General features: G+C 53.6%; 1 protein-coding gene across 5 annotated transcripts; it reads right to left on the bottom strand.

The window, feature by feature from the left end:
* Nucleotides 1-5,778: 5,778 nt before the first annotated feature.
* Nucleotides 5,779-24,490, bottom strand: ZMIZ2 (zinc finger MIZ-type containing 2). Of its 5 annotated transcripts, none has more exons than XM_075558111.1 (19): nt 24,233-24,490; nt 17,611-17,747; nt 17,358-17,472; nt 16,887-17,089; nt 16,425-16,617; nt 15,881-16,144; nt 15,456-15,632; nt 14,683-14,760; nt 14,324-14,492; nt 13,219-13,363; nt 12,832-13,042; nt 10,541-10,646; nt 10,198-10,355; nt 9,444-9,511; nt 9,127-9,195; nt 8,643-8,887; nt 7,912-8,084; nt 7,580-7,822; nt 5,779-6,732 (listed from the first exon to the last, which is right to left on the bottom strand). In XM_075558111.1, the coding sequence occupies exons 2-19, from the start codon at nt 17,658-17,660 to the stop codon at nt 6,625-6,627; spliced, it is 2,775 nt and encodes a 924-aa protein (XP_075414226.1). In that variant the 5' UTR covers nt 17,661-17,747; nt 24,233-24,490; the 3' UTR covers nt 5,779-6,624. The 5 variants fall into 5 exon arrangements, with proteins under 5 accessions (XP_075414226.1, XP_075414227.1, XP_075414225.1 ...); XM_075558112.1 differs by having other exon boundaries at nt 17,611-17,744; XM_075558110.1 differs by lacking the exon at nt 24,233-24,490 and adding an exon at nt 23,904-24,055.

Below are 24,490 nucleotides of genomic sequence, written 5' to 3'. Positions count from 1 at the left end.
CACATGTAGGTCCTTGTAATTGGTTCCCTCTTTCCAACCCACTCTCCCTCTACCCTCCCAGTATGGCCACTCACACCCCTGGTCCTGAAGGGATCATCCGCCCTGGATTCCCTGTGTTTCCAGTTCCTATCTGTACCAGTGTACATCCTCTGGCCTAGCCAGACTTGCAAGGCAGAATTCAGATCATGATAGTGGTGGGGGTGGAGGAGAGAGGGAGGAAGCATTTAGGAACTAGAGGAAAGTTGTAAATTTCATTGTTGCTACATCGCACCTTTACAGACTCATCTCCTCCCCTAGACCCCTCTGCAAGGGGATCTCCAGTGGCCTACAAATGGGCTTTGGGTCTCCACTCTGCACTTCCCCTTCATTCACTATGGTAAGATATTTTTATTCTGATGATGCCTTATACCTGATCCTTTCGACACCTAGTGATCCCACAGGCTGGTGTGCTTCTTCCATGTGAGCTTTGTTGCTTCTAAACTAGATGGCTTGTTTACCTTCAAGCCTTTAAGACCCCAGACGCTATACCTTTTGATAGCCGGGCACCATCAGCTTTCTTCGCCACATTTGCTTATGCACCCATTTGTTCTCAGCGATCGTATCATGGAGGTGTGCACCCAATGATATGATTTTTTTTGTTCTTTGATGCCTGATAACTGATCCCTTCTGCACCTCGTGATCACACAGGCTTGTGTGTTCTTCCATGTGGGCTTTGTTGCTTCTGAGCTAGATGGCCGCTTGTATATTTTCAAGCCTTGAAGACGCCAGACGCTATGCCTTTTGATAGCCGGGCACCATCAGCTTTCTTCACATTTGCTTATTCACCTGCTTTGTCTTCAGCGGTTGTGTCTGGAAGGTGAGCATCATAGAATGCCGATTTAATAGAAGAAAGTATTCATGCATTGAGGGAGTACTTGAGTGGAGGCCCAATGTCCTTCTGCTACCTTAATACTAAACCTATAAATATAGGCACATAGATCTATTTCCCCATCCTCATATATAAATATATTTGCATATGTACATGTCTTTATCTAGACCTCTATAAATGTCCTTTGCTTCCCAGCTCTTTCCTCTATTTCCCTTGACTTTCGTCCTGTCCCACTATTATGCTCTGTCCCCGCCTGGGTTTCAGCAATACCTCTCCGTTACATTACCCTTGATCATGCTCTACCAGGCCTCCCACACCCACCTCACCACCAATTTGGATCACTTGTTCCCTTTTCCCTGGGTTTGTTAACACCACTTCCTTTCCCCCCACCTCCCCCTATCCCATTTCCCTCCGGAACTGTCGGTCCCGTTGTTTTTCCTCCAGATTGTTCATCCATCCTATCTTATTTAGACAGACCTGCGGAGATAATAACATGCACAAAAACAAGACAGAACAAACCCAAGCAACAATATACAACAAAATAACAAACTGACAAAGAACAAACAAAACACATCAAGAAAGAAAAGCTTGTAGTTAGTTCAAGGTTCGTTTGTTGGCCTTTAGGAATGTTTTCCAGTCCAGTCTGTTGGGGCACCACACCCTGGCCCCAAAGTCCACTTTCAGCATTCCCCGGGGACTGGAGACCTTTTTATTAAGCCTTAAACAGGACCAAGGCAAAAAACAGACTCATTTGGATGAAGCAAATTGTCAGCATGCGTCCAGTGCAGGGGCTGATGGAATCACAGTTGTGGTGTTCACTATATGCTATAGAGAACAAAGAAAACCACCCCAAGGTTATGAATATCAACTCCTCACTGTCACAAATGAAACTATACATGTAGGGAAGCCACATGACGGGGACACATCAACAAATTAAAAGGTATATGATTGATTCTGACTTGATTACCTGGCTACATGGTGGTCAGGGTAAAACTGATTAACATGACCCTGTGTTATAATCCTAAGGTGCTTATAAGACAATACCAGAGCCCCAAGCCTTAATTTAAATTAGATAACATGCATTTGATGGGCAATTATTAGTAAATCAATCTAGGGCAGTGGTTCTCAACCTTCCTAATGCCATGACCGTTTCATGTAGTTGCAGTGACCCCCCCCCCAACCATAAGATTATTTTCGTTGCTACTTCATAACTGTAATTTTGCTGCTGTTATGAATTGGGTGGCCCCTGTGAAAGGGTCGTTTAACCCCCCAAAGGGGCTGTGACCCACAGGTTGAGAATTGCTAATCTAGGGCATGACCAGGTAAGTTCCCTCATTTGTGGTGTGAGCATTTTTTCTACAAGCTTTTTTTTTTTTGTTAAGCAAAAGGGAAATTTATTGGAGCCCATACGGGAAACCCTAGAGGGGCCCAGCATCCCCTACTGTGTAGTCATGCATAGCAAAGGGTCACACCATTCATTGTACCCCCACGTCCCAGAGGGACTCACCTTGAGCAGAGTCCCAAAGCCCCAGGACTGGCTGGGGGTGGTCTACAAGCTTTTTAATCTTTCAACGATGTTTGTTCTGAGATTAAACTGCCATTTTCTGAGCTGCCTGGACATATTTAAGCATGGCCACCTTATTGGTTTTATAGCCTGTAAACCTTGGAGAAGCAGCATAAAGAACTCAAGTGACACCTGAATTAATGTTAAGACAAAATGGAGGTGGGGCAAATGTGAAGAAAGCTGATGGTGCCCAGCTATCAAAAGAGATAGAGTCTGGGGTCTTAAAGGCTTGAAGATAAACAGGTGGCCATCTAGCTAAGAAACAACAAAACCCACATAGAAGCACACCAGCCTATCCCGACACAATCGCTGAAGACAAAGTGGGCGCATAAGCAAATGTGAAGAAAGCTAATGGTGCTTGGCTCTCAAAAGATATAGAATCTGGGGTCCTACAGACTGGAAGATAAACAAGTAGCTATCTAACTGAGAAACAACAAAGCTCACATGGAAGAAGCACACCAGCCTGTGAGGTCACAAGGTGTCAAAGGGATCAGGGATCAAAGACCACCACCAACAAAAAGATCATATCATTGTGAATGAGGGGGAGTGCAGATTGGGGACCCAGGGCCCATCTGTGGGAAATTGGACATCCCCTTGCATAAGGGCCGTAGGGAGATGAGCCAGTCAGGGTGCAGTGTAGCAATGATGAAACATACAATTGTCCTCTAGTTCTTGAATGCTTCGCCCCCCCCACCCCCCACAATCCCAATTCTACCTTACAAATTCGGCTGGACTGGAGGATGTACACTGGTACAGATAGGAACTGGAAACACAGGGAATCCAGGACAGATGAACTCTCAGAAACAGTGGGTGAGAGTGGTGATACCGGGAGGGTGGAGGGATGGTGAGGGAGAAAGGGGGAACATTACAAAGTCTACATATAACCCCCTCCCTGGGGGATGGACAGCAGAGTGGGTGAAGGGCGATGTCAGATGGTGTAAAATATGACAAAACAATAATAATGTATAAATTAGGAAGGGTTTATGGGGGAGGTGGGAGGGGGTAAGGAAGGGAAAAATGAGCTGAGAGCAAGAGCTGAAGTAGAAAGTAAATGTGAGAATGAGGAGGGAAATAGATGTACAAAGGTGCCTGACAATGGATGGATGGATTGTGATGAGTTGTACGAGCCCCCAATAAAATTATTTTTTTTAAATGTAGGTGGGGCTCCTGCTATAGACTGTAACCTGCTCACACCAGGTGTTTTAGAATTTAGGCGCTCACGATCGGTTTTAGGCCTCACAGTCACGTTCCTGCCTGCGGGCGTAAGCAGCACGGAGAAGGAAGTGTCCTTGAAGTCAGCACACAGCACTCCCACTTACACTGCTCCCCAGCTGGCAGTGATATGACCATAGAGCAGAAATGAAGCCTTTCGGGGAAGTTCTCTTTAAGTATCTTAATTAAATGTTGGGTTTTTTATTATTGAAAACGAGGGGGAAATCGATGTTGGTGTGGGTACTGGCAATCTGTCATCCCATGCTTCAGACCTTTCTCCTTGGCCCGCGCTGTAAAGCTGCTGCTCACCACTGTCCCCTCGGGGAACCAGAAGGCAGTCACCGACACTGTGCAAGCTTCTAGAGCTGCGGTAACGAAGAAGTACCACGCACTGGGTGGCTTACAACAGGAAAGTATTTTCTGACAGCTCAGGAGGGCAGAAGTCTGACGCCAAAGTGCTGTAGGCCTATACTCCCTAATGGCTCTGAGGTTGCTGCGTGTCTCTTCCAGATTCCGACAGTTCTGGTGTTTGGTTTCTATCACTCCAATCGCTACCTCCATCTTTACACGGCCTCTTTCACGGGTCTCTTTATCAGTGCCTCTTCATAGAATGACATCAGTTATTGGATTTAGGGTTCTAATTACATCTGCAAAGACCCCGTTCCCAAACAAGGCCAGTATTTGGGTGGAGCCCTAGTGACATGGCTATGTGTTGGGATACTAACTGCAAGCTCATAGTTCAAAACCAACAGCTGCTCTGCAAAGATGGGGCTTTCTAGGCCTGGAAAAAACCACAGGGGCGGTTGTCGCCTGTCCTATACGGTCGCTAGGAGTCAATCATTTTGGTGGCAGTGAGCTTGTTGGGATTAGGGTGTTCATTTCCAGATCCTGGATGGATATGCCTTTTGGGAAACAGTTTAAGCCACTACAGATACCTTTTGACCATCCCATGCCGGGACCTGCAGAGCAGAGCTCCTTAGCACTCAGGCCATTTGGAGAAGATAATGTTCAGTGTGGTAGGTGGACTTCACGTTTCTGCTTTTTCATTCAGAGGCATTTTACTTGTGCCCATGCTAAGCATTAACAGGTTCCAGCACGTAGCAACATGTATGAGGTCATCCCCACCCTCCTAGAGCTTAGTCTCCCTGGGGAAACTTCACCACTCTGTTAAGAAATGTTTGCCACGAATCCAAGCAAGCTGTAGAGTTGCAGATTACTGGGAATACGGTGGATAAAGAAAATAAACCAGAAAGAATACTGTATGCCTCTGCTGAACTCTTAAAGGCTGGGTGATGACTTAGGCCCAGGTGTCGGGGGCAGGGAGAGCTGGGTGGGCCTCAGTAGTGGAGGTCCTGGGAGTCATCGGGCACAGGATGAGAGGGAGGGGGTGTAGGTGAAGGCCTTCAAACGTTGGGGTTGGAGCTTTATGGACATGGCAATAGGGTGTCCCCGCTGACAAGCCCTTTCAAAGTGCTCATGAGCAGTTATCCCTCTGCTGATTACCTGTCCCTCCAAGTTCCTGTCGCTTGTTGGTGTCTCGGAGCCGAAGCAGGCTGTAATGGGCAGGCACCCATCTGACTGCTCTTAAGCTGGCCCCGTGCATCTGGCCTGCCTGCAGCCCATACTCTTGGGAACCTAGTCGGCACTCGTCAGGACATCCCATGGCCTTCACATTGTCCTCTGCTGCTAGCAGTCTCCCGTGTTTGGTACCCATCTGGCACCCAGTGCTCCATCACTCCCACTGAGCAGGCCCAGTCTAGACCTCATACTCCAACGGGTGGGTGGGTGTGGCTCCGGGGACTCTCGAGGGCTAGGTGATCCGGGGGTTGCCTATGGGCTTCTCAGAGCTAACAGAGTGGCCAATGTCTTTTCCTGGGTCCCGGACCCTGACCACAAAGAAAGTAACCAGCTAAAGTCAGCTTGAAAAAATCTCAGGTAAAAGAAAATTCATCACGCAGCAGCAACAGCTGGGTCTTGCCTAGGAGGTCAGGGGAGGTGCGTGGTCCCAAGAGCAATCGTGTGTGGGGGGGTGGGACTGCTGACTCCACACACACACTCTGGCTGGGGCCCAAGGCACATACTTGGGCCCTGCAGGACAGGACCTTGCCCTGAGTACAAAGCAGGACAAAGCACAGCCCACACAAGGGAGTCCTTTAATAGAGGTCGATACAGACAGGAGACACAACAGGCGCCCGGTTCACAGCAGGCTCGTGGGCCCCAGGCCAACAGGGTGCAATGGCTTTCCGCTCCCCACCCTGGGTTCTAGCCCACAGGGGGGACGCAGGAAAGATGGTTTTAAAAAACAGGGAGGTACTACTTCACTTTCTTGGAAAAGGGGACTTGGAAAGAGAGCAGAGACCCCACCCGCCCGACCAGGACTGGAGCCTGGGTCCCTCCCCCAGCTGTCTGCCCAGAGAGGAGCAGAGAGCACACAGGCATCTGGGCTCCACGTAGCTCCCCGGCCTTTAGTGTTTCCACACTCTTATGTACACTGTTGTGCTTGAGTCCCTTTCTCCCCACCCTTAAGTCTCTGGCCTGAAAGCTTAGGGTGGGGCTGAGTGGCCAGGACACCACAGATGGGATGGAGTCCAAGAGCCTGGCCCTCTAGGAGGCTAGTATGGGTGGTTCTAGATGAAGCTCCCATTTCCAGAGGCTTCCAAGGAGCCACCAGAGCCCACAGGCCTGGAAGGAATCATGAAGGAATCACAACAGAAGGGTCAACACTGGAATAAAATGCAGGGTGGGCAGTAGCAGGCATCGTGGAAAGACGAGGTGGGGCCAGGGCAGGCACTGCAACAAAACCATGTTCGTAGCAGGGAGCTTGATGGTAGGGTGGGAAGGGTCTGGCTGCCCCACTGGCAGCCCCGACTGTCCCCAGGACCACTTCCCCTTCAAAGGCTTGGGTCAGGCAGCTGCACATGTGAAGGGGTAGTAGGTGGCTCGAAGGCAGCCTAGCCCAGCTGAGCAGGGTTACCACAGGTCAGTTGTTCTCAAAGAGGGACAGCAGGTCATCATTGCTGTTGGTGGGCAGGCCCGGTGGGCCCAGGTACGACAGTAGCTCATCGGGGTTGGTCAGTTCTGGGAGCAGCTGAGAACAAAGCAGACCATGTAAGCGCTTGCGTGAACACTGTGCACTCTGCACAGCCACTGCCACCGCCCTGATCACCCAGCTTCTTGGACCCACCCTGAAAAATGGACTTGGCAGGGAGGAGACTAGCTAAGGACTTGCCATCAGGCCAGAGGCCATCAGTCTACATATGCACACACAGAAACTTCTGGATGACGGTACTGCGATGAAGGAAGCAACTGAGGAGAGGCACACCTGGACACATGTGGCTGTGCAAGCAGTACCCATTGCTCTCATGCACAAAGAAAGCACAGAGACCGGGAAGGACGCTGAAAAGGCAAGTCGTGATGGCTACCGGGTTGGAGTGGGGGGTGGGGTGGGGAAGGCCCAGGAGCCTTTCCCTATCTGCCAAGCTGCTCTGATGAAATATATTGACGTCCGAGGGACTTCTCCTATCACGGGCAAGGAAGAGCTCCAGGACACTACTGTCATCCTAACTAGGAAGTCCGGACCCCACACACCACACGTATTATGAAAAAGGTACAACTATATAATTTTCAGACAGCATTGTCCTCTACATTCGGTCCAAGGGAGGTGCTTGGACATAAAGGTCCCACATGGCTCCCGTGAGGACAAGCAGCATGAAAGAGCAGGCGTGGCTTAAAACTATCTGATGTTCCCTTTGACGACACAGTCACTGCTCCTGTCGTCACTGTCCTTTCTGGCCACAGCCTGTGGCCTCTAGTACTTGAAGCCGTCACTTTTCTCTCCTGGGCCTCTGCTGGCTTTCATAGTCTTGGCCCAGCTAGCTCCCCAGCTCCCATGTGCCCTGCAGTGTGCAGTGAGGACAGGAGGACCCGGTACTTACATCCAGAGCTGGCTCCGGGGCTTCTCCAGCTGCAGACATGCTGGTGGGCCCCATCGCACCAGTGGTGGGGTTAAAGGCCAGCTCACTGCTAGGACCTGAGCTTGGTTGGCCCAGGGGCAGGCGGGATGGTTGGGGAGGATTCTGATGGAGCAGCTGTGGCCCAGGGGGTGGCCCAAGGTTGGAGGTGTGCAGGCCCTGTGGCCCAGGATTGTGGGCTGGGTCCAGGTGGCCTGCTGGTGCCATCTGAGGAAGGAGACGAGTACATCTGAGGAAGGAGACCAGCCCAAGGCTCTCTACACCTTTTCCCCACTCCACAGACATGGAGCACTGACCTGGCCGGGGAGGCAGGAGACAGACTTCTCTGGAGTCAGGAGGCTGCTGGGAATGTCAGACTGGTAGGAGATGGGTGGTGGCCCTGGGGTGAACTCAGGAAGGGTTGGGGTGCTGCTGGGTGTAGTGGGTGGGAAGGACTCAGTAAAATTCCCAGGTCCCAAGAAGCTGGAACCTGCAAGGAACAATCAGGATCCACGTGAGAGCACAGCAGTTGCCGGACATGCCTTGGTTTTCTGAGGAAGGACTCGGTCTGACACAGCAGAAGAGAACACAGCTGGGGCTGGGGGTAGGGCTGGGGTGGGACTTGTGGCTACTCTATGGATAAAGGTACTACTCCAAACAAGGGGAGCAGGCCTCAAGTGTTACTAGGAATAGAGACCCAGGAGGGGTACCCCGACCATCTTCACATGCACTCTGTATGCAGAGATCACAGCGTTTCAGATCCTGGGGTGCATGGCCGCTTATTCCCAATTGGAAGAATAGATAGGAGGTGCAGAGCTGGTGGCTGAGGCTTGTCTGTGTCCAGAGGCCTGGCCTTCCTGCTGCAGCTCGGGCTTATCCCCCGGCACTCGGCTAGACATAAACCAGGCAGGTACCTCCTGTGGGCCCTGGCTGAACACAGTATGAACCAGGTGTTGGCCTACACGGGGTCCTCTAATGCTCACACAGACGGGGCATCCAGGCTGGAGAGGTTGAGCTGGACACCCAGGGCCACCTACATTCTACTCACCCTGGCTAGGATAGTCAGTGGGTGCAGGGCCTGAGGGAGCCTGCAGGGGGGTGCAGGGAGTGGCGCTGGGGCCTAGGGCCGCAATCATCTCCATGACGCTGGGCATGAGCACATGGGCCGGGCTCACAGTTCGGCAGCGCTTCAGGACTGGCCCATCGGGCTCCTCCTTCAGGTGCAGGTCAGGCTTCACAGGCACTGGCTTCCAGCTACACGTGGGGTCGATGGTGATCTCCTCGTAGTCAGAGCTGGGGGTGGGGGCAGCAGTCACCAGGGGCCCTACCTTCCTAACCACACACCCATAGGCTCCAGGTGGGCCCTCCCACCCAGGCACCTATTCCAGGCATGCTACTCTGCGCCCAGCAGGACACACATGTAGCCAGTCCCCTGAATCCAGCTCTTTCTTGAGGAAAGAGGCTACAAAGGCTGCATTCAGTCTGGGAGCTAGGGACATAACAGACACAGGGCCCGAGAAGAGGGGAGTTACTTTTGGATGTAGATAAGGATCCCCAGCATGTATTGGTCCACCTCCAGTCCCTCGAGCAAGGCTGTCTTACTATGAAACAAACAAAAGGAGGGGCTCAGCCTCATCATGGTACAACTTCAGTCCCTCCACCTACCTGGCAGTGCAAGGGCCCTGCTCAGAGCTTCACTGTCCTGGGCTGGGCAGTGAGGACAACATCACCTGACTGGTGTATTTCTCAAGGCTGCTGGGAGAAAATGCCCACAGCAGCCTCTGCAGACCAGCAAGCCCTGCCCACTCCCAGGTCCCAAACAACTTGGCATCATTTCTGAGTCACTCACTTGCAGACGGGGCACCTCCAAGTCCCCCGCTCACAGTTGAGCTGCAGGTACGACTCCAGATCGAAGCACTGCAAAGAGGTAAGGTGAAGGCACGGTGGAAGGTCCACTTCCATGCAGCAGAACAGCAATGCTAACCCTACGGGGCCTGGGCAGCCTTCATGGGGAGGCCTGGCCATAAGGCACATCCTTCGACCTAACACCACCATTCTAAAGAACATGTTACTCATTCACACGTATGTCTGAGAAGACATGTCAGGCTTTCCCCAGCAGCATAAATTTAATAAAGACTGGAAACCACCCCGTAGCCATAACTAGTGATTGTAAAATCTCCAGTGGGTATCCTCACCACGAGTACCACCAGTCAAGCAAAAGGGTCAGCTGTGTGCTGGGGTGTGACCAGTTCTAGGGCATCTTGTTCAGAGAGAATTACGGCCCAGAAGGGTGTGTCGAATATGCTGTCACTTACATGACACCAAAGGCAAGACAGTAGTTTGGTAACTTAAAATGTACACAGGATCGCTCTAGCGAGAGAACCGCCCGGCTCAGCATGTACCCTCCATCCTTCTGATAGCATAGCCAATGAAAACGGCGAAGAGAAGGCTGAGTGAGCCAGTACCACCCGGCTCATCCCATCACACGGTGGCCCTCCTCTCTAGGCCCCAAACAGACAGCAAGAAGCTCAGAACCCCTCCCCCAAGACAGGGCTGATGCATGAGCTTTAACTGCTTTAGCCAGGCTTCTCAGTGGCACCCACCTGTATGTGCCGACAGTCATGGCCACGGGCAGGCAGCTGGATCCTGCGGAAGGTGATGGGGCACTTCAGGGACACCTTAATGGCTGTCTGTTCCACCCCGTCTTCTCCATTGGGCCCAGGGGTACCTGGGATGGTGCCACTGCTGAAGTTGCGCTTTACTGGGCAAACAGGGAAGAAGGTGGAGGAACACTCTTGGGACACGGTGACCAGACCAGGACACCACCCCTGTGGCTCCTCATGCTTCCGGGGGCCAGGAACATGCATGACTGCAGTTAACGAGTGCCCACTCGGGTGAGCCCTCTGTGAAAGGGGTTGGCCTTGATGAGGGTGGCCTGATACTCACTCTTGGTTACGCAGTGCTCAGCCGGCAGGAGGCGCTTCTTGATAAGGCCCTGCAGCACGGAGCGGACAGACGGGCGGTGTACCAGCTGTAGCACGAACAGGTGGGACTGCAGAAAGGGCAAGAGGCTGTCAGGTAAATTCTACTCTGTCCTCCAGGGTTCTGGCTCTCCCTAGGTTCAGGCTGCCCTTGCAGACTGACCTATTCCAGGTTGTGGGACCAGTTCATTCACCATGTAGAACATACATCCTCGTGTTCAACTACTTCCTCCGTCTCACCTTTCCAACAAGACATAACCCCCAGCCTTCCTCACCAGCCTGCTTCTGAGCTGAGATGCTGAAGGCCCCCCTCAATGCCACAGCTAGAGTAGACGCCAGACTTCCTTATCACCTAGGGGAGCAGCGGCTCCGCTTACCCAGCAGTACAGTGAACTGCTCTGCACGGCCGTCGTCTTTGTGACTGGGCTGATTTACTACACTGTTAGACTCCTCTCTTGCCCGTGGAGCAGCTGGGGGCTTTCAAAGACTCACCCACTGTACGCCGTGGCTCCCCCCTGGTGGCTGAGAGGGTTACAAACTGAGCCGCTAACCATAAAGCCATTGGTCTGAACCTACCAGTGGCTCCAGAGGAGCCTTCCTACTTCCATTTAGTCTTGTAAACCCAGGAGTAGTCCTACTCAGGCCTACAGGGGCGCTAGGAGCTGAAGTGACTTGAAGGCAGTGCGATGCAAACGAGCCATCCGTGGCTGCAGCATAGTGAGTTCTTTATGGTGCGTCCAGCCTAGACTCTCAACTCCCATCAACTAACTTTTTCTTTCTGGGTCTGGATTGGGTGGGGGAAGGTACTGACAAGATTTCGTTCTGGGTGACTGTTCCCAAGGTTCATTGTGATTGCTAGCCTGCTGGGTATAAAATGAGCCACCTCAGAAGCAGGAAGGAGGGAGCTTTCAATACCGGCAGGAACACACAGTGGATCATCCTCTGCACCCCCAAGACCCCACAGTGAACCTCTTTGACCCAGGAAGACAACTTTGACAACCGAAGAGCAGCAGAACCAGGAGCCAGAACCGAAGGCAGAACAGCAGACTTGTTAGCCCACAGGGCAAGTAAAGCTGCGTGCTCTGAGCAGGACCCTGGCTGCGGAGTGGAGTGGCTCTGGCACTTGATCAGGGAGCTGTCTCTGCCGATCCAGAGTGAGAGTGACTACTGTGGGCGGAGGCTGACGGTGCAGTGGTATGCCCTTTTTAATAGCTTTAAAAGGGCTTAGTAAACATGTCCTCTGTCCTTCGCATTTCTCACCTGGACTGTAACCTATTAGCTTCCACAATTTATGGCACAATCATGAGCTTTGTGTAGACACTTCAAGTAATCAATTAATTAAGAGAGCCTAGAAGGAAGAGGAGAGTGTGCTGTGTGAGACAGAAATAGTAGTCCGCCACCAAGGGGACAAGCCAGCTGTCTGAAAATGTCAAAATGAAGCACATAGAACCTTGCAGTTTAGGGCCATGCGGAGAGTGCCTGGTGCACTCACGAGAGCGGATGTTGGATTGTTTTCTACCCCACTGGTTTTAAAAGAAGGCAGATCCCAGAGCAACAGGTGACTAGAAACACTGATCTGGGCAAGACAGAGGGCAGGCTATGGGGCTGAAGGCCAGAGAAGGACCTACTTGTGGGCATGGCTGAGAAGAGGCTGTCCTGGCTGAAGACATGTATCCTAAGAATATCTGAACCTAATTGTAACCTGTTACTTTCCTCAAAAGCCTGTAAGTGCCCGAGTTCTGTGTGGCAATGAATTATTGATACCAGCAGAGAAACAGAGTGATGTGGGAAAGACATTTCATGTCAGAATTGATATAAAAAAAGATGGCGGATGGAAGCATGTCTGACAGTCTCCCCCAATAACTCAGCTTTGGGTCGTGGATTACAGGTGACCCTTTCCTCTCCACGAAGTTAGAGGGGGCACACAGCCGGTCATGCCAGGGCTAGCTGCTGCAGCTGGACATGTCTTCTCAAATATGGACTCAAGACCACTGGGGGTTCAGGGCTTCCTATTGTGCTTTCTCTAAGGTACAAGGCCCAGTCTAGCCTCTCACACAGCCAACCTGAACTGCCAATCAATTACCTTAATCCAGCTGGAAAAGAGCCACCGGATATTGTACTGCATCCAGCTCTTTAGAAAGGGCCAGGAGGAGAGATTGAAACGTGGAACAAAAAGCAGGATGGAAAGAGTCCAGTGTCTTTCCCTACCATGGGACCCTCCCCACACGCCAAGTTGTGGGGTCTGTCTGCACTCACACAGCAGCAGGCCGTGACGGTGATCTGGATGGTGTTCCGGCCTGGCTGGCACACGTGTTTCAAGTAGAGGGGCTTGTGGGAGGTCTTGTTGTCTCCACGCTCGATGGTGAGTGGTGTGGCATTGACGCTGACCTGCACGGATGCTGGCCAATTGGTGTTCATTTGTCGGTCTTCATGGTGGTAGCACTTGAACTGCAGCTCCAAGTCAGGCCTGCATCAGGGAGGGAGGGACCAGGAAACTGGGGGAGATGTAAAGAAAGAGGTGGAGGAGGGAAGGGACTGGTGAACCAGAGGTGAGCAGGTCCTGACAGGAGGTGGCGGGCTGGAGACACTCTCTCCATGGGATACAGGCTCAGGGAGGACCTTAGCTGGCGGACCCCACCTCACCTCAGCATCAGTGTTTTGTAGACAGAGTCACGGAGCTGGAAGACATGGTTGCTCACAGCCAGGTTGTGCTGCAGGCGGAAGGGCTCCAGGACCACCCCGTCCCGCACTGGGAAGGTCAGCCGTAGCTCATCACAAGGGCCATTTCCTGAGAGCAGAGAGCCCAGACTGACAGTGAGCGGGGGAGTTATTCCCGCCCAGTGCCAAAGCAGTCCACGCGGGGGCCCTGGCTCAGGGCGCTGCACCCCCAGGACCAGTGGCATGCCTCACAGTCACTCAGCAAACAGGGCAGACTATGGTTCAGCCTCTGCCGGACAATGGGGACTACGCAAAGGGTACTCAAGTCTTGCCCTGCCAGGTGCTGCTTGGCAGGTACAAACCATGCCATGGGCTTGGGCCTCGTTCAACAGTCACTTCCAACTGTAACGGAGTCTCTGAGATCCCAGGTTCTAGTTCTCTTGCTCTCAGTGGGCTAGCTCAAATGTCTCTAACACTATGGTAGACCAGAGGCCCTCAAACCAGAAATGAAGACGCTGAGAGCCCAAGGAGGGCCTAGGACGCCATCTAGTCACCTCCCAACAACTCAATTGGGAGTTTCAGGGCCTCAGTTTCTATTGTTAGGTTACCCGGAGCAGCCACTCTCAACTAGGGCAGGGTTAAGGGGACTGCAACCCTCCGGTCAGATGCCACATTCTGCTCATCTGGGTCTTTCTCTGGGTTGAAGAGCTCCACTAGAACAGACTTTCAAAGAGATCCAATGTATGCAGCTTACAAGCCCTCGGGGCACAAGGGCTAAGCACTCAGCTGCTACACGAAGCAGGCTGGTTTGACCCCACCCCCATCTGCTCCCATAAACCCACAGGGCAGTGCCATACTGTCATATGGGTGGTCACTGTGAGTCAAATCAACTCATTGACACCCAATAATAACAACGCCCACTACTCACATTTTGTCGTTAAGAGAGAGAATTCCTGACTTCTCTAAGGGTGTGTATGGTCCAGGAATCCAGCAGCCATCCCACCCTGAGGAGCCTGCAGGACTTTCTCTCTGGGGTTACAGAATCCCCACCTCACTTCCCAGCCCAGCGTGCCTCTGAGGAATGACTCACCAGATGGGGAAGGGTGCAAGGAGCTCACGTTGGGCTTGAGGTCAGGCAGGAAGGGGGACTTGATGTCCTGGCTTGGAGACATGTAGGGGACGCTGCTACTGGGGGTCATGGGCGGCGTGGGGTTCCCCGGCAGTGGGGAGCTGGGGTAGCTGGGTATGGAGCGGGCAGGCTGCAAGTGGGGGAGCAAAAACAGTCAGTGCAGAATGGTGGGGTGGGTGTTATGTATGGGACACCCTGGGAATGGTCAACACAGGGGTGGCCTGGCTGGTCCCCGCATTGTCTCTGTTGGCTCAAGAGCTGGTAGAGCTGCAATGGGTGGTCCCTCTCCCTCTGCCCACCCTCAAGACACCCGCCCATACCCCGCTCAGACTTGGCTGGTTGTAGCTGAAGCTCCCTCCATTGAAGCTGGTATTCTGCCCGTTGAACTGGTCTGTGGACTGCAGGAGAGAAAAGCGTGTGCAGCCTACAGCTGGAGCACACCCCAGCTCCCCTTTATCCAAAGCTCTCCTGGACACAACCCAGGAGTGACCCACCTTCACAGATGGACCCCGAAGGTTCTTTTTTTCTTTGTAATTTCCATACAACCCATACTAATTTCATGATAAATAAGATACTACGGAGCAGAGGGGGTCCCACATGGAAGGGTTCCCAGGGTGCGGGAAGTGAACGGAGTCACAGAGATACAAGCGGGCCCATGGACACTTCCCTCATGGGTGTCAGGTGCATGGCAACAGTGTAAGGAGACACCTCCAGGTGCTGTGATGGGGGTACCCAGTGTGCCTGTTACATGGGCCCTGACAGTCCTCTCAGTGAGTTTTACTCTTGAGCACAAGGAGGAAGCAGAACTCTCTTTACCAACTACCTGGGAGTGGCGTGAGTGCCTGCCTGTTGCTCCCATACCCAAATCCCCTAGGAAGCACACAGCCTCCAAGAGTCCTTCTGCTTCCATTCAAGGCCCTCCCTGTAGCTGTCCATGCTCTGGGTTGGGAATGCTAGTCAAGCTCCTGGTGTGTTCTGTCTCTTCTCCGAATGTGGACATGGGTCCCTATCCCCACCTCAGCCAGCCAGTCAGAGCCGCTGTCTCCAGGTTAGCTCTGCCCCCTGCAGGCCTGGCTCGGAGCGCAGCTCCTACCTTGTAGTGCAGTGCTGTGGGACCGGGAGCAGACAAGTACTGCCCCATGCCCTGCTGCAGAGGCAGCCTGTGTCCAGGGTAAGGAGAGGGTGCAGGGGGCTGCCCAGGATTGGGAGCAAACTGGGCAGTGCTGGGTGCATACTGGCCTCCTTGCAGGTACTGCTGCCCTGGATACACCTGAGAAAAGAAAAGCAGCAGAGAGATGGCAGGGAAAGGAAAAACGGGTGTCAGGGGAAGAAGCTGGTTCTCAGAGCAGCATGCTAGGTGCAAGAGCAGGGCTGCCGGAACTGGGAACTCCAAAGCACCACAGCAGGGGATCCTCCCCTGGGGGTATGCGGCAGGGCTTGCTCTTTACTCACACAGGAAGCCTGATCTTGCCCGGCTGAAGGGGTGCTACGGTCACCCTGGCTGCCAACCACACTCACCTCGCCGGAATAGACTCTTTTGACCCCCTGCCGGGGCAAAGGTTGGGCCTGGGAAGGCCCAGGATGTGTGTGCTGGGGCAGGCGCTGTCCTCCATATAAGGGTGTCATCCCCACTGCCCGGGTGGGGTTCATGCCCATGGGGGAGAGGCCAGTAGGGCCCATCACTCCTGCCATGCTGGGAGGGCTCATGCCAGGGGGCACGCTGGGCCCCCGGGGACTTCCATGCTGCAGAAACTGGCTGTTGAAAGGCTGCCCGGCCCCCATCTGGGAAGAGAAGAGAGAGGACTTGTGACAGGGCCATGGGCCACCCACCCTCAACTGTGACGGTGCCCCTCTCACCAGCTTCTCCTAAGGCAAGGAGGTCCAGCGCCCTCTCCCAGCTCCGTGCCTATCGGCCCTCCACTGCCCACTAGCTCTCCCTTCCTCAGCCCAGGACATTTCTAGTTAAGTCTGAGTCCCTGCAGACTAGAGAAGGAGGGGTCCTCAACCTGAGCCTTCTGCCTTGCCAAGGCTCCCTCTCCCAGCGCCTGTCGGGTCGTCTCACCGCTCCGTACTGGCTCAGTTCCTGGGTCTGCTTCTCTTGGAGGGCAGCCACAGTAGCGGTGGCAGTGGCAGTGGCAGTGGCCGCAGCAGCAGCCACAGCAGCAGCAGCGGCAGCCTGAGTGAAATCAGTGGAAGGCCGAGTCGCATGGGAAGGGAGGCCCAGGCCACCCGGGCCACTTGGGCCACCCGCATACCTGCAAGAGACAAAGGATTGGAAAGGTCCCTGACCATCAAAGGTCAGAACCATGTGCACAAGGTGAGGGTGGGGGTGGGGTGTGGGCACAACATTATGGGAAGCCCCAGACTTTCCCAAATTCCCTTCATTGTTGCTGCCACAGCCAGCTAGAGAGACAGATTCAACAGCCAGCAGGTCAGCCCGACACAGTCTTAGGACGTCCACAAAATTCAAACATGGCACCTAGATGGCTCCTTAAAGCCTGCCAGAGGAGAGAGCCCCGCGTACCCAGTGGTGAAGCTGGGTCCCCCGGGGTAGCCCCCGCGGCCATACACCCCCTGCTGCACATAGCCCTTGTTGGTGCTGCCCTCAGCAAATGCTTGCTGCCCGAGGAATTGTGGTGAGTTCAGGGTGGAGCTACTGCCTGCCATGCTGGGCATCATGGGGCTGCTGGAAGGGTTCCCTCCGGGGCCCATGGTGCTCCCCAGGACCTGCAAGGAAACAACACACAGTGCAGAGAAACACCCAAGTAGCTCACTTCAAGCTGTAAGGTGCTAGAAATGAAAGAGGCAGGGAGGGTGGAAGGGCACGGGAGGACAAGAACTGCTACGTCAGCTGGAAGTCAAGGCCAAAGAGTCCCATGGGAGGACTGAAAGAGGACTAGTCCCGTACCTCACTTCCAGTCTCCGGCCCACCCCAGCCCTGCTCTATGGGCTGTTGCATTGGGGTGGGGGCAGGCTCCTAAGTACAGGTGCTTACCTGACTCTGGGACGTGTTGCTGACTCCCCACACGGTCGTTACCACTGAGAGCGACCCTGTAGGCTGGTTGGCACTTTGTTGCCAAGGCACGGACTCATATGCAAATGAACCATCACTGCAGAAAGAGATGTGGGTGAGGCCTCACGCCCAGTTGACAGTGAGGAGGCAGGATGCACAGGCAGAGCAGCACCTCCCCACTCAGACCCCACCACCACCACCCCACCACCCACAATAGCCAGGAGCTGTTCCTCACCCATGCGGCGTCGGGGGGAACGCGGGTTTCATGGGGTTCATGGGGTTCATGGGCCACGGAGCAGCCCCAAGGCTGGGTCTGTGTGGGGAAGTAGCTGCCCTTGATGGTGTTTATCTGGGACTCTGCTGCTCTGGCTGCTGAGAGAGGAGGGGAAGGGCCCTTAGCCAAAATGCAACAATGGTCAGGAGGTTGAGGCTACCTGGCAGTCCAGCCTCTACACAGTGAGCTGCCACCTTACACAGCACCTTTCAGAGGGTGGAGTCACCGACAGTGCCAAGCACAGCCCAGTCCTCTGCCAGGAACTGCTGCTCTCCAATCTGGGGCCAAGGCAGGCAAACAGGGATCGCAGGGCCCTGGTCAAGGGATCAAGGAAGCCTAGGAACCGGGTGTGTCGCCAGCATGGCCATCTAGCCCAGAAGGGAGCGTTAACCCTTTCTGGGCCATGCCCTGCTACCCTGTGTTCCAAGAAGAGCCTTGGAAACAGGAGTTCTAAGTCTAAATACTTTCCACACTCTCCCTCCTACACAAAGGCCTTCCCACGGGTTCACCTGATATGCATAAAAAGGCAAGAGAAAATTCTGGCCTCCCTCGGCAGAATCTGAGAAATAAGTGGGGCAGGACTGGGAGAAGGTCCTTTTAGAAAGCCCAGGCTAGAAGAGGGGAGAGGCCAGGGCAAGGGGGAGGGAGTGTCACTAGGTAGCCAGGAGGAATTGACCTGGGTGGGGTGGGGTGGCTGACACAGGAGTGAGTGCAGCCTGCGGGCGGGCAGCCTGGTCCTCGCCCTCCTTGTGCTGACCTCTCCCTACAGGAGTAGCCAAAAAGCTGTCGTCCTCTCCTCGGGGCAGAGTTTAGAGAGGAGGACTGAGATGACACGCCAGCATTCTGAGGAGTTCAGGGAGACCCAGGGTCTGGTCGCTGCAGGCACTCTCAGAGGTGGACAGCAGAGGCCCAAACAGGCAACCTACGGGGCATGGGCGCGAGAGCAGCACATGTTTCCAACCAACCAGCGCCGGTGCAGGAGGGCGCTCACGAGCACCACAGCATATTGCAGTAGCAGGAACTCTCACCGTGTGTTTGTGAGTTCACTAACCCATTTCAATGAAGGACAGGAAGCAACAGGACCACCCAGGGTCATGTGCCCTGGCAAAGGCTAGACCCCACCTACAGGAGCGGCTGCCACCATGACTGGCATTGCTCACACGAGGACTCAACCCAGGGCCACTCTTGGGCCTGAGGACTCACTCATGGATGGATGCCCAGTCGGCCGAGAGTGCAAGCTGCAGGGATACCTGTTTACCTCTCCCTACCTGCAGCTGCCACAGGAGTCTGGATGCAGGCTATCAGGCTTTCCATACTGCCACCTGGGGGCCCAGGGTAAGGGAGCTTATTGGGCAGTCCTAGAAAGCAGGAACCGAGAGCCGTCCAGCTTTCACACAAGAAGGAACACTTTGAGAGGTCCACTGGGAGGTGTCCTTCCCAGAGGGCTAGGTACACTCCTTTCACTTCACTCTAGCCCAGCGAGGCCTCTTGGGAGTCCAGGGAGGGAGGGGGGGGAAAGGAAGACAGTATAAAGGAACAAAGGGAGGCACACGGCACACCCAGAGAAGCCAGGATGGTCACCTTCAGAGGGTGGCAGTCTTGACTCCTGGTCCCTCTTCTGCCTTCTCCAGACCATGTCCCGCCTGGCAAGCAAAAAAGGCAGGGACCGATGGCTCCAGAAGGCTCAGGGGCTTGACTTCACAAAAAACAGATCCATCTGGCCTGAGCGCAGGCATCGCCAGCAGGCAAGGAAACACTCCCAGATGGAGACACTTGCAGTAGGAGAGGAACTTGCCAATCGATAGCAACTCCTTTCAGACCTGCTGGGTCAGGTCTGTAGCAACAGTGCTGGGTTTCCAGACATATTATATAGCTACAGTAATCAAGACACTGTGGCACTGGCAAAGGAATCAACACAGAGACCAATGAACACAACTGAGAACCCACACGGATACTCACACCAATTTGTCCAAATTAAACTCACTGCCACCGAGTCAGTGCTGACTCAGCTATCCCCTGTGGGCTTCCTAGACTAACTGTTTAGGGGAGCAGAAAGTCAGTCTTTCTCCTGGGGAGCTGCTGGTGGCTAACTGCCGACCATGTGGATTTTGACAGGTGTAAAAGAGCAAGTCAAAAGAGAAACGGTGACCTTTTCAAACATCCAAGGCCCCAAACAAACTTTGACCTCAATCTCACTTCTTATACAGAAATTAACTCAAAATGGTTAAGATTTCAAAATGAAAAGCAAAACTATGAAGCTTTTCGAAAAACACAAATAAGAAAAACTTTGGGGGAAAGGGCTAGACTAAGACTTCTTATGTTTGGCAGCAGAAGCGCAGTCTATAAATTTTAAAACTGATAAATCAGACCTCCTCGGCAGTACAAATGCTTGTTCTATGAGAGGCTGACAAGAGAATAAATTGACAAAGTACTGGAAGGAAATACTTGCACACCACGTATCTGAGAAATGACTAGTAAATAGGTTGTATAAAGAAGTCTTAAAAGTTCAACTGTTAAAAAAAAAAGAATTACAAAATGGGCAAAAGACATGAACAGAAAATGCTCAATGAAGATGGCATGAGTACTTGAAAAGAAGTTCCATACCATTACCTTTTCCTTTTTAATATCATTATCCTTAAGGGAAATGTAAATTAAACCTATATGCGGTCTGGAAGAATAAAAATACACCAGATGAAGGCAAGAATGCAGAAGAACTGGATCTCTGATACACTGCTGGGATGTAAGACAGTAGTCACACTGGATAACAGTTTGGAAAATTCTTTTTAAAACTAAACATGCAAATACCATCTAATCCAGCATATTGCATTCCCGGGCATATATCCTAGAGAAATGAAAACTATGCACAAAACTTTCACAAAAATGTTCATAGTAAGTTCCACTCATAACCACCAAAAAATTTAAACAATCTAGCTGTCTTTCAAAGGTTAAATAGTAATCAACAGCTGTGATACATGCCTACCACTAGTAAAAAGGGACAAACATTTTAGGCGCAACAACCTGAGTGAATCCCCAGGGAATGTGGCAAGGGATAAAAAGGCAATTCTAAATGCTTATACAGATGATCCCATTTATATAACATATTTGAAGTAAAAAAAATTTAATTGGAGACAGATTAGACATTGACAGGTGATCAAACTTGGGGGGTGGGCGGGCTGTGGATTGGGAGACAAATGGCTATGTCTACAAAAGGGTAACATGAAGGAGACTTACATAGGTGAAAATATTCTGTATCTTTATTGTATCGATGTTAATATCCTGGCTCTGATACTTTACTATAGTTTTGCAAATGTTACTAACTGGGTAAAGGGTTTGAGGAATCTATCTTAAGAGAGATATCTTACAACAGTGTAATTCTATTACTATGACAAAACTAATTATAAACTTTCTAAAAGAAACAAAAGGAAAAATGAGCAAGTCTTCTCATTCCAAGGTCTGTCCCAAGACAGCTCCCCCCCCCCTCTACAGAGCCATCTCTGCAGGCCCGAGATGCCAACAGGAAACAGGCAGGAAAGCCGGGAAATGGGCATCCAGGCTGACACCACCCCTGCCGCCCAGGCTCGAGAAAGTGAAGGTGGTTGCCTCCCCTCACAGCAGCCCTGGTGAAGCACAGGTTTTAAGTTGGGCTGGGATCCAAAAGATCAGTACTTCGAAACCACCAGCCTCTCTGAGGGGGTAAGATGAGGCTTCCTACTCTCCAACTGTCTTGGAAGCCATATGCTGCTGGAAATGAGTTTTTTTGGGGGGGTTTAGCCTCCCCTCACACTTTTTCTAGGATGTAGCAAAAGACTGCTTAGCCCCCATCTCCGAGTTCAATAGGGCTGTGTGGGGTCCAAGATGCCCAACAAGATTCCAGGTGGTGAACAGGGAGTCAGTACTCCCATGTCATATAGGGCTGGGGAATCTCAGCCCACTTATTTTCTGCTATGCACTAAAACCAAACTCACTGCCATCAAGCCAATGCTGACTTCTAGCAACACTATAGCACAGGATAGAACTATCTCTGTGAGTTTCCGAGACTGTAACTGTTTATGAAAGTAGAGCCTTGGCTTTCTCCCTGGGAACTAACTGCTGGTGGTTTCAAACTGCCGACCTTGCAAACCGCAGCCCAACTTATAACCACTATGCCATCAGGGCTCCTCTGCTGTGCATAGGAGACTATAAATACTTCTCGTTCCCCTGCCCTGACTCCTCACTCAGATCTCCTCCCAGAGGGCAATCCTGCTCTAGACATTGACCTTCCTCTAGACCAGTGGTTCTCAATCTGTGGGTTGAGACCCCTTTAGGCGTTGAACGACCCTTTCACAGGGGTCACCCGATTCATAACAGTAGCAAAATTACAGTTAAGAAGTAGCAATGAAAATAATTTTATGGTCGGGGGTCACTACGGCAACATGAGGAACTGTATTAAAGGGTCGAGGCCTTAGGACGGTTGAGAACCACTGCTCTAGACCTAAAGGGAGCAATGTGCTGTGAGGGTCTACCTCCTCACTTCCTGCCCTTCAAAGCAGCTTCTTTACCCATACACTCCCTTTTTGGGGACCCTCTGGTAGACTCATCCCAAAGTCTTCTGTGTGGTGACCAAAGGCAAAGTTAGCGTGTCTTATTGAATGTCCAGCCTCACATGCTTCCAGCGTCCTCCAGCCACCACTCTATACCCACCTCCTCTCTGCCTGCCTGGTCATCTAGGAGGAGGAGGAGGAGGAGCAGCAGCAGCAGCAGCCTATTTGGCAAGCCACAGGGCCTAGAATTGGCCCAACTCCCAGGAGGGCAGCCCATGGCAACCCCTCCTCACCAATGAGAGCAATAGGGGCATGCCTAACCCACAAGGGATGCAATGATGCCAGAGAACAGATAGGATGCTCTGGAGTGGATCAGGATAGGGAGTCCTTACCTGTACAAGTAACTCTAACTCTTAACTCCTTACCTGGGAGGTGACAGCATTTATTAAGTGTTGGGCTAATTCAGAATATTGGAATCTGACCCAAAACGCCCAAAATAAACATTCATGAATTGCTTAGGTGTGGAATGTTTCAGTGACTGGCTGCTGTCGGGAGCCAAGGAAATTTGGCCGGTTTACTACTCTGGACTTCAGCTTACTAGAATTTACAGGGTCAGTGGCTGCCACACTTTTCTTCCTGGGCTAAGGTGAGAATGTGGATTCATGACTACCCTGCATGTCATCCTAGCCCTCTTCAACCAAGTGCTGGACAAAAGCAGCAGTAGAAACTCCTGGGTCCGGTTGGAAACCAGTCCCACTGACCCAGGGAAAAACTCAAAAGCCCACGCTGGGTAAGTTTCATCACTCTGAAGCCTGCTTGCCAGTTCAGGCACCCACAATTTAGTAAGTAAGGCTGGGTTGGCTTGCCTGCAACCACCCTCTTTACATATGGAACCATAGGTTCTGCTCATTTCCCTGTAAAGTTCTCTCCAGACCAAACCGTAAGGTAATGACACTGTCACTGTGTTACTGCAACTACTTAAAAGAGGGCAACTTGGGAAATGCCACCCTCCAGCTTCGCCTTCAGGGACATGGAACAGCATTCCCCACCAGAGCCAGGTGGGGCTGAAAAGGTGAGCTCAAGTCAGTCAGGGCCCAAGAGGCGATCTTGGCGGGTCTTTACAGACCTCTGTAAGGGGCGTGAACGCAACTGTGGGAGGGATCCAAACAGCGGATGCCCCTCGGCCTGAATCCAGCCAAACCTCCACAAGGCAGGGGCCGTGGTCAGGGCTGATTTCAGTCCTTAAATTGGTCGAACGGATCCCGAGCGCCCACCTACAGGCCTGGCCCCAGACTCCTCAACAAAGGCTCAGGTGACCTCAGTGGGGCGACCTCGACGCCCACCGGGGGCTGGGTCTGCCCGCGCCCACGTTGGAGACACGACAGACGCGACACAGTGCCCCCAAGCAGACCACCCGCACGCCAGCAGGTGGGCAGCGAAGCCTCGCCTCCCTGCCCCCCCCGGGGGGTTCGTCACATCTGTCACAAGCTGACAGGGGGGCTAGCCCCAAAGAATCCCCCGCGATCCGGCCGAATCGGACCGACAGCTCGCGCCAGGGGAGCACCACCCGCGGGGCTCGTCCGGCTTCCTCCCGCCCGGCCTCCCGAGCCAGTGACGCACCAGGCTCGGCGCTGGCAGGTGGGCGCCGGACCCCGCCCGCACCTTCCGCGGCCAGGCGACCCCCGGTGCCGCAGCTCCGGAGCCCGGCCCGGCCGCCCGCCGCCGCCGGCTCACCTGCGCACGCCCGACGCGGCCCGCCTGCCCCCGGGGCCCGGCTGCCCGCCGCCGTGGCCCCTGCTGCCCGCCGTCGTGGCCCCCACTGCCCGCCTCTCCATGCGCTCAGCCGGCGCGCTGCGCCGCCCGCCGCCCAGCGCCCGGGGACCGCGCCGCCCGCCCCATCGCCGTCGCCGCCCGCTGCACAATGGAGCCGCCGCGGCCCTCCGCGAGCGTGACGCCGCGCCCCGCCCTCCGCAGGCCGGAGCAGCCGATGCCCGAGCGCTCGGGGGCGGGGCGGGCCGGGGGCGGGCCGGGGGCGGGGCGCGGCGGAGACCCAGGCCCCGCACCTTTCCGGGTGCTGCGCTGCCGCTGGGGAGGCGGGGCGTCTCGAGCCGGGAGAAGTCGTGCGCGGAGGCCGGGCCCCGAGCGAGGCCTCCGGGAGACGGGGCGCGGGCGCGGGTGGCGCAGGGAGTCCTGGTGTGGTCGGCGCCCGTCCCTGCGCAGAGCCGATGGCGTCGCGCTCCAGCTTCTCCGGGAGCCGCGGGTCCCACAGCACTGGCGCGCACCCTCCTGCACCGGGCTCCGGCGCAGGCTGCTGGACTTCG

The sequence above is a fragment of the Tenrec ecaudatus genome, chromosome 9, assembly GCF_050624435.1.
Source record: "Tenrec ecaudatus isolate mTenEca1 chromosome 9, mTenEca1.hap1, whole genome shotgun sequence".
NCBI classification, from domain to species: Eukaryota; Metazoa; Chordata; class Mammalia; order Afrosoricida; family Tenrecidae; genus Tenrec; species Tenrec ecaudatus.
Note: the sequence above shows the minus strand (reverse complement) of the source record. Positions and strands in the feature narration are given on the sequence as shown.

Bases quoted from the DNA above. Each gene is read 5' to 3' on its own strand.
- ZMIZ2 (XM_075558111.1), bottom strand. From the start codon at position 17,660: ATGAACCCCATGAACCCCATGAAACCCGCGTTCCCCCCGACGCCGCAT. The intron at 16,618-16,886 runs GTACGCGGGGCT...TGTCTCTTGCAG, and splicing joins GGACCCAGCTTCACCACTGG to GTATGCGGGTGGCCCAAGTG. The intron at 14,761-15,455 runs GTAGGAGCTGCG...TCTCTCCTGCAG, and splicing joins CCACAGCACTGCACTACAAG to TCCACAGACCAGTTCAACGG.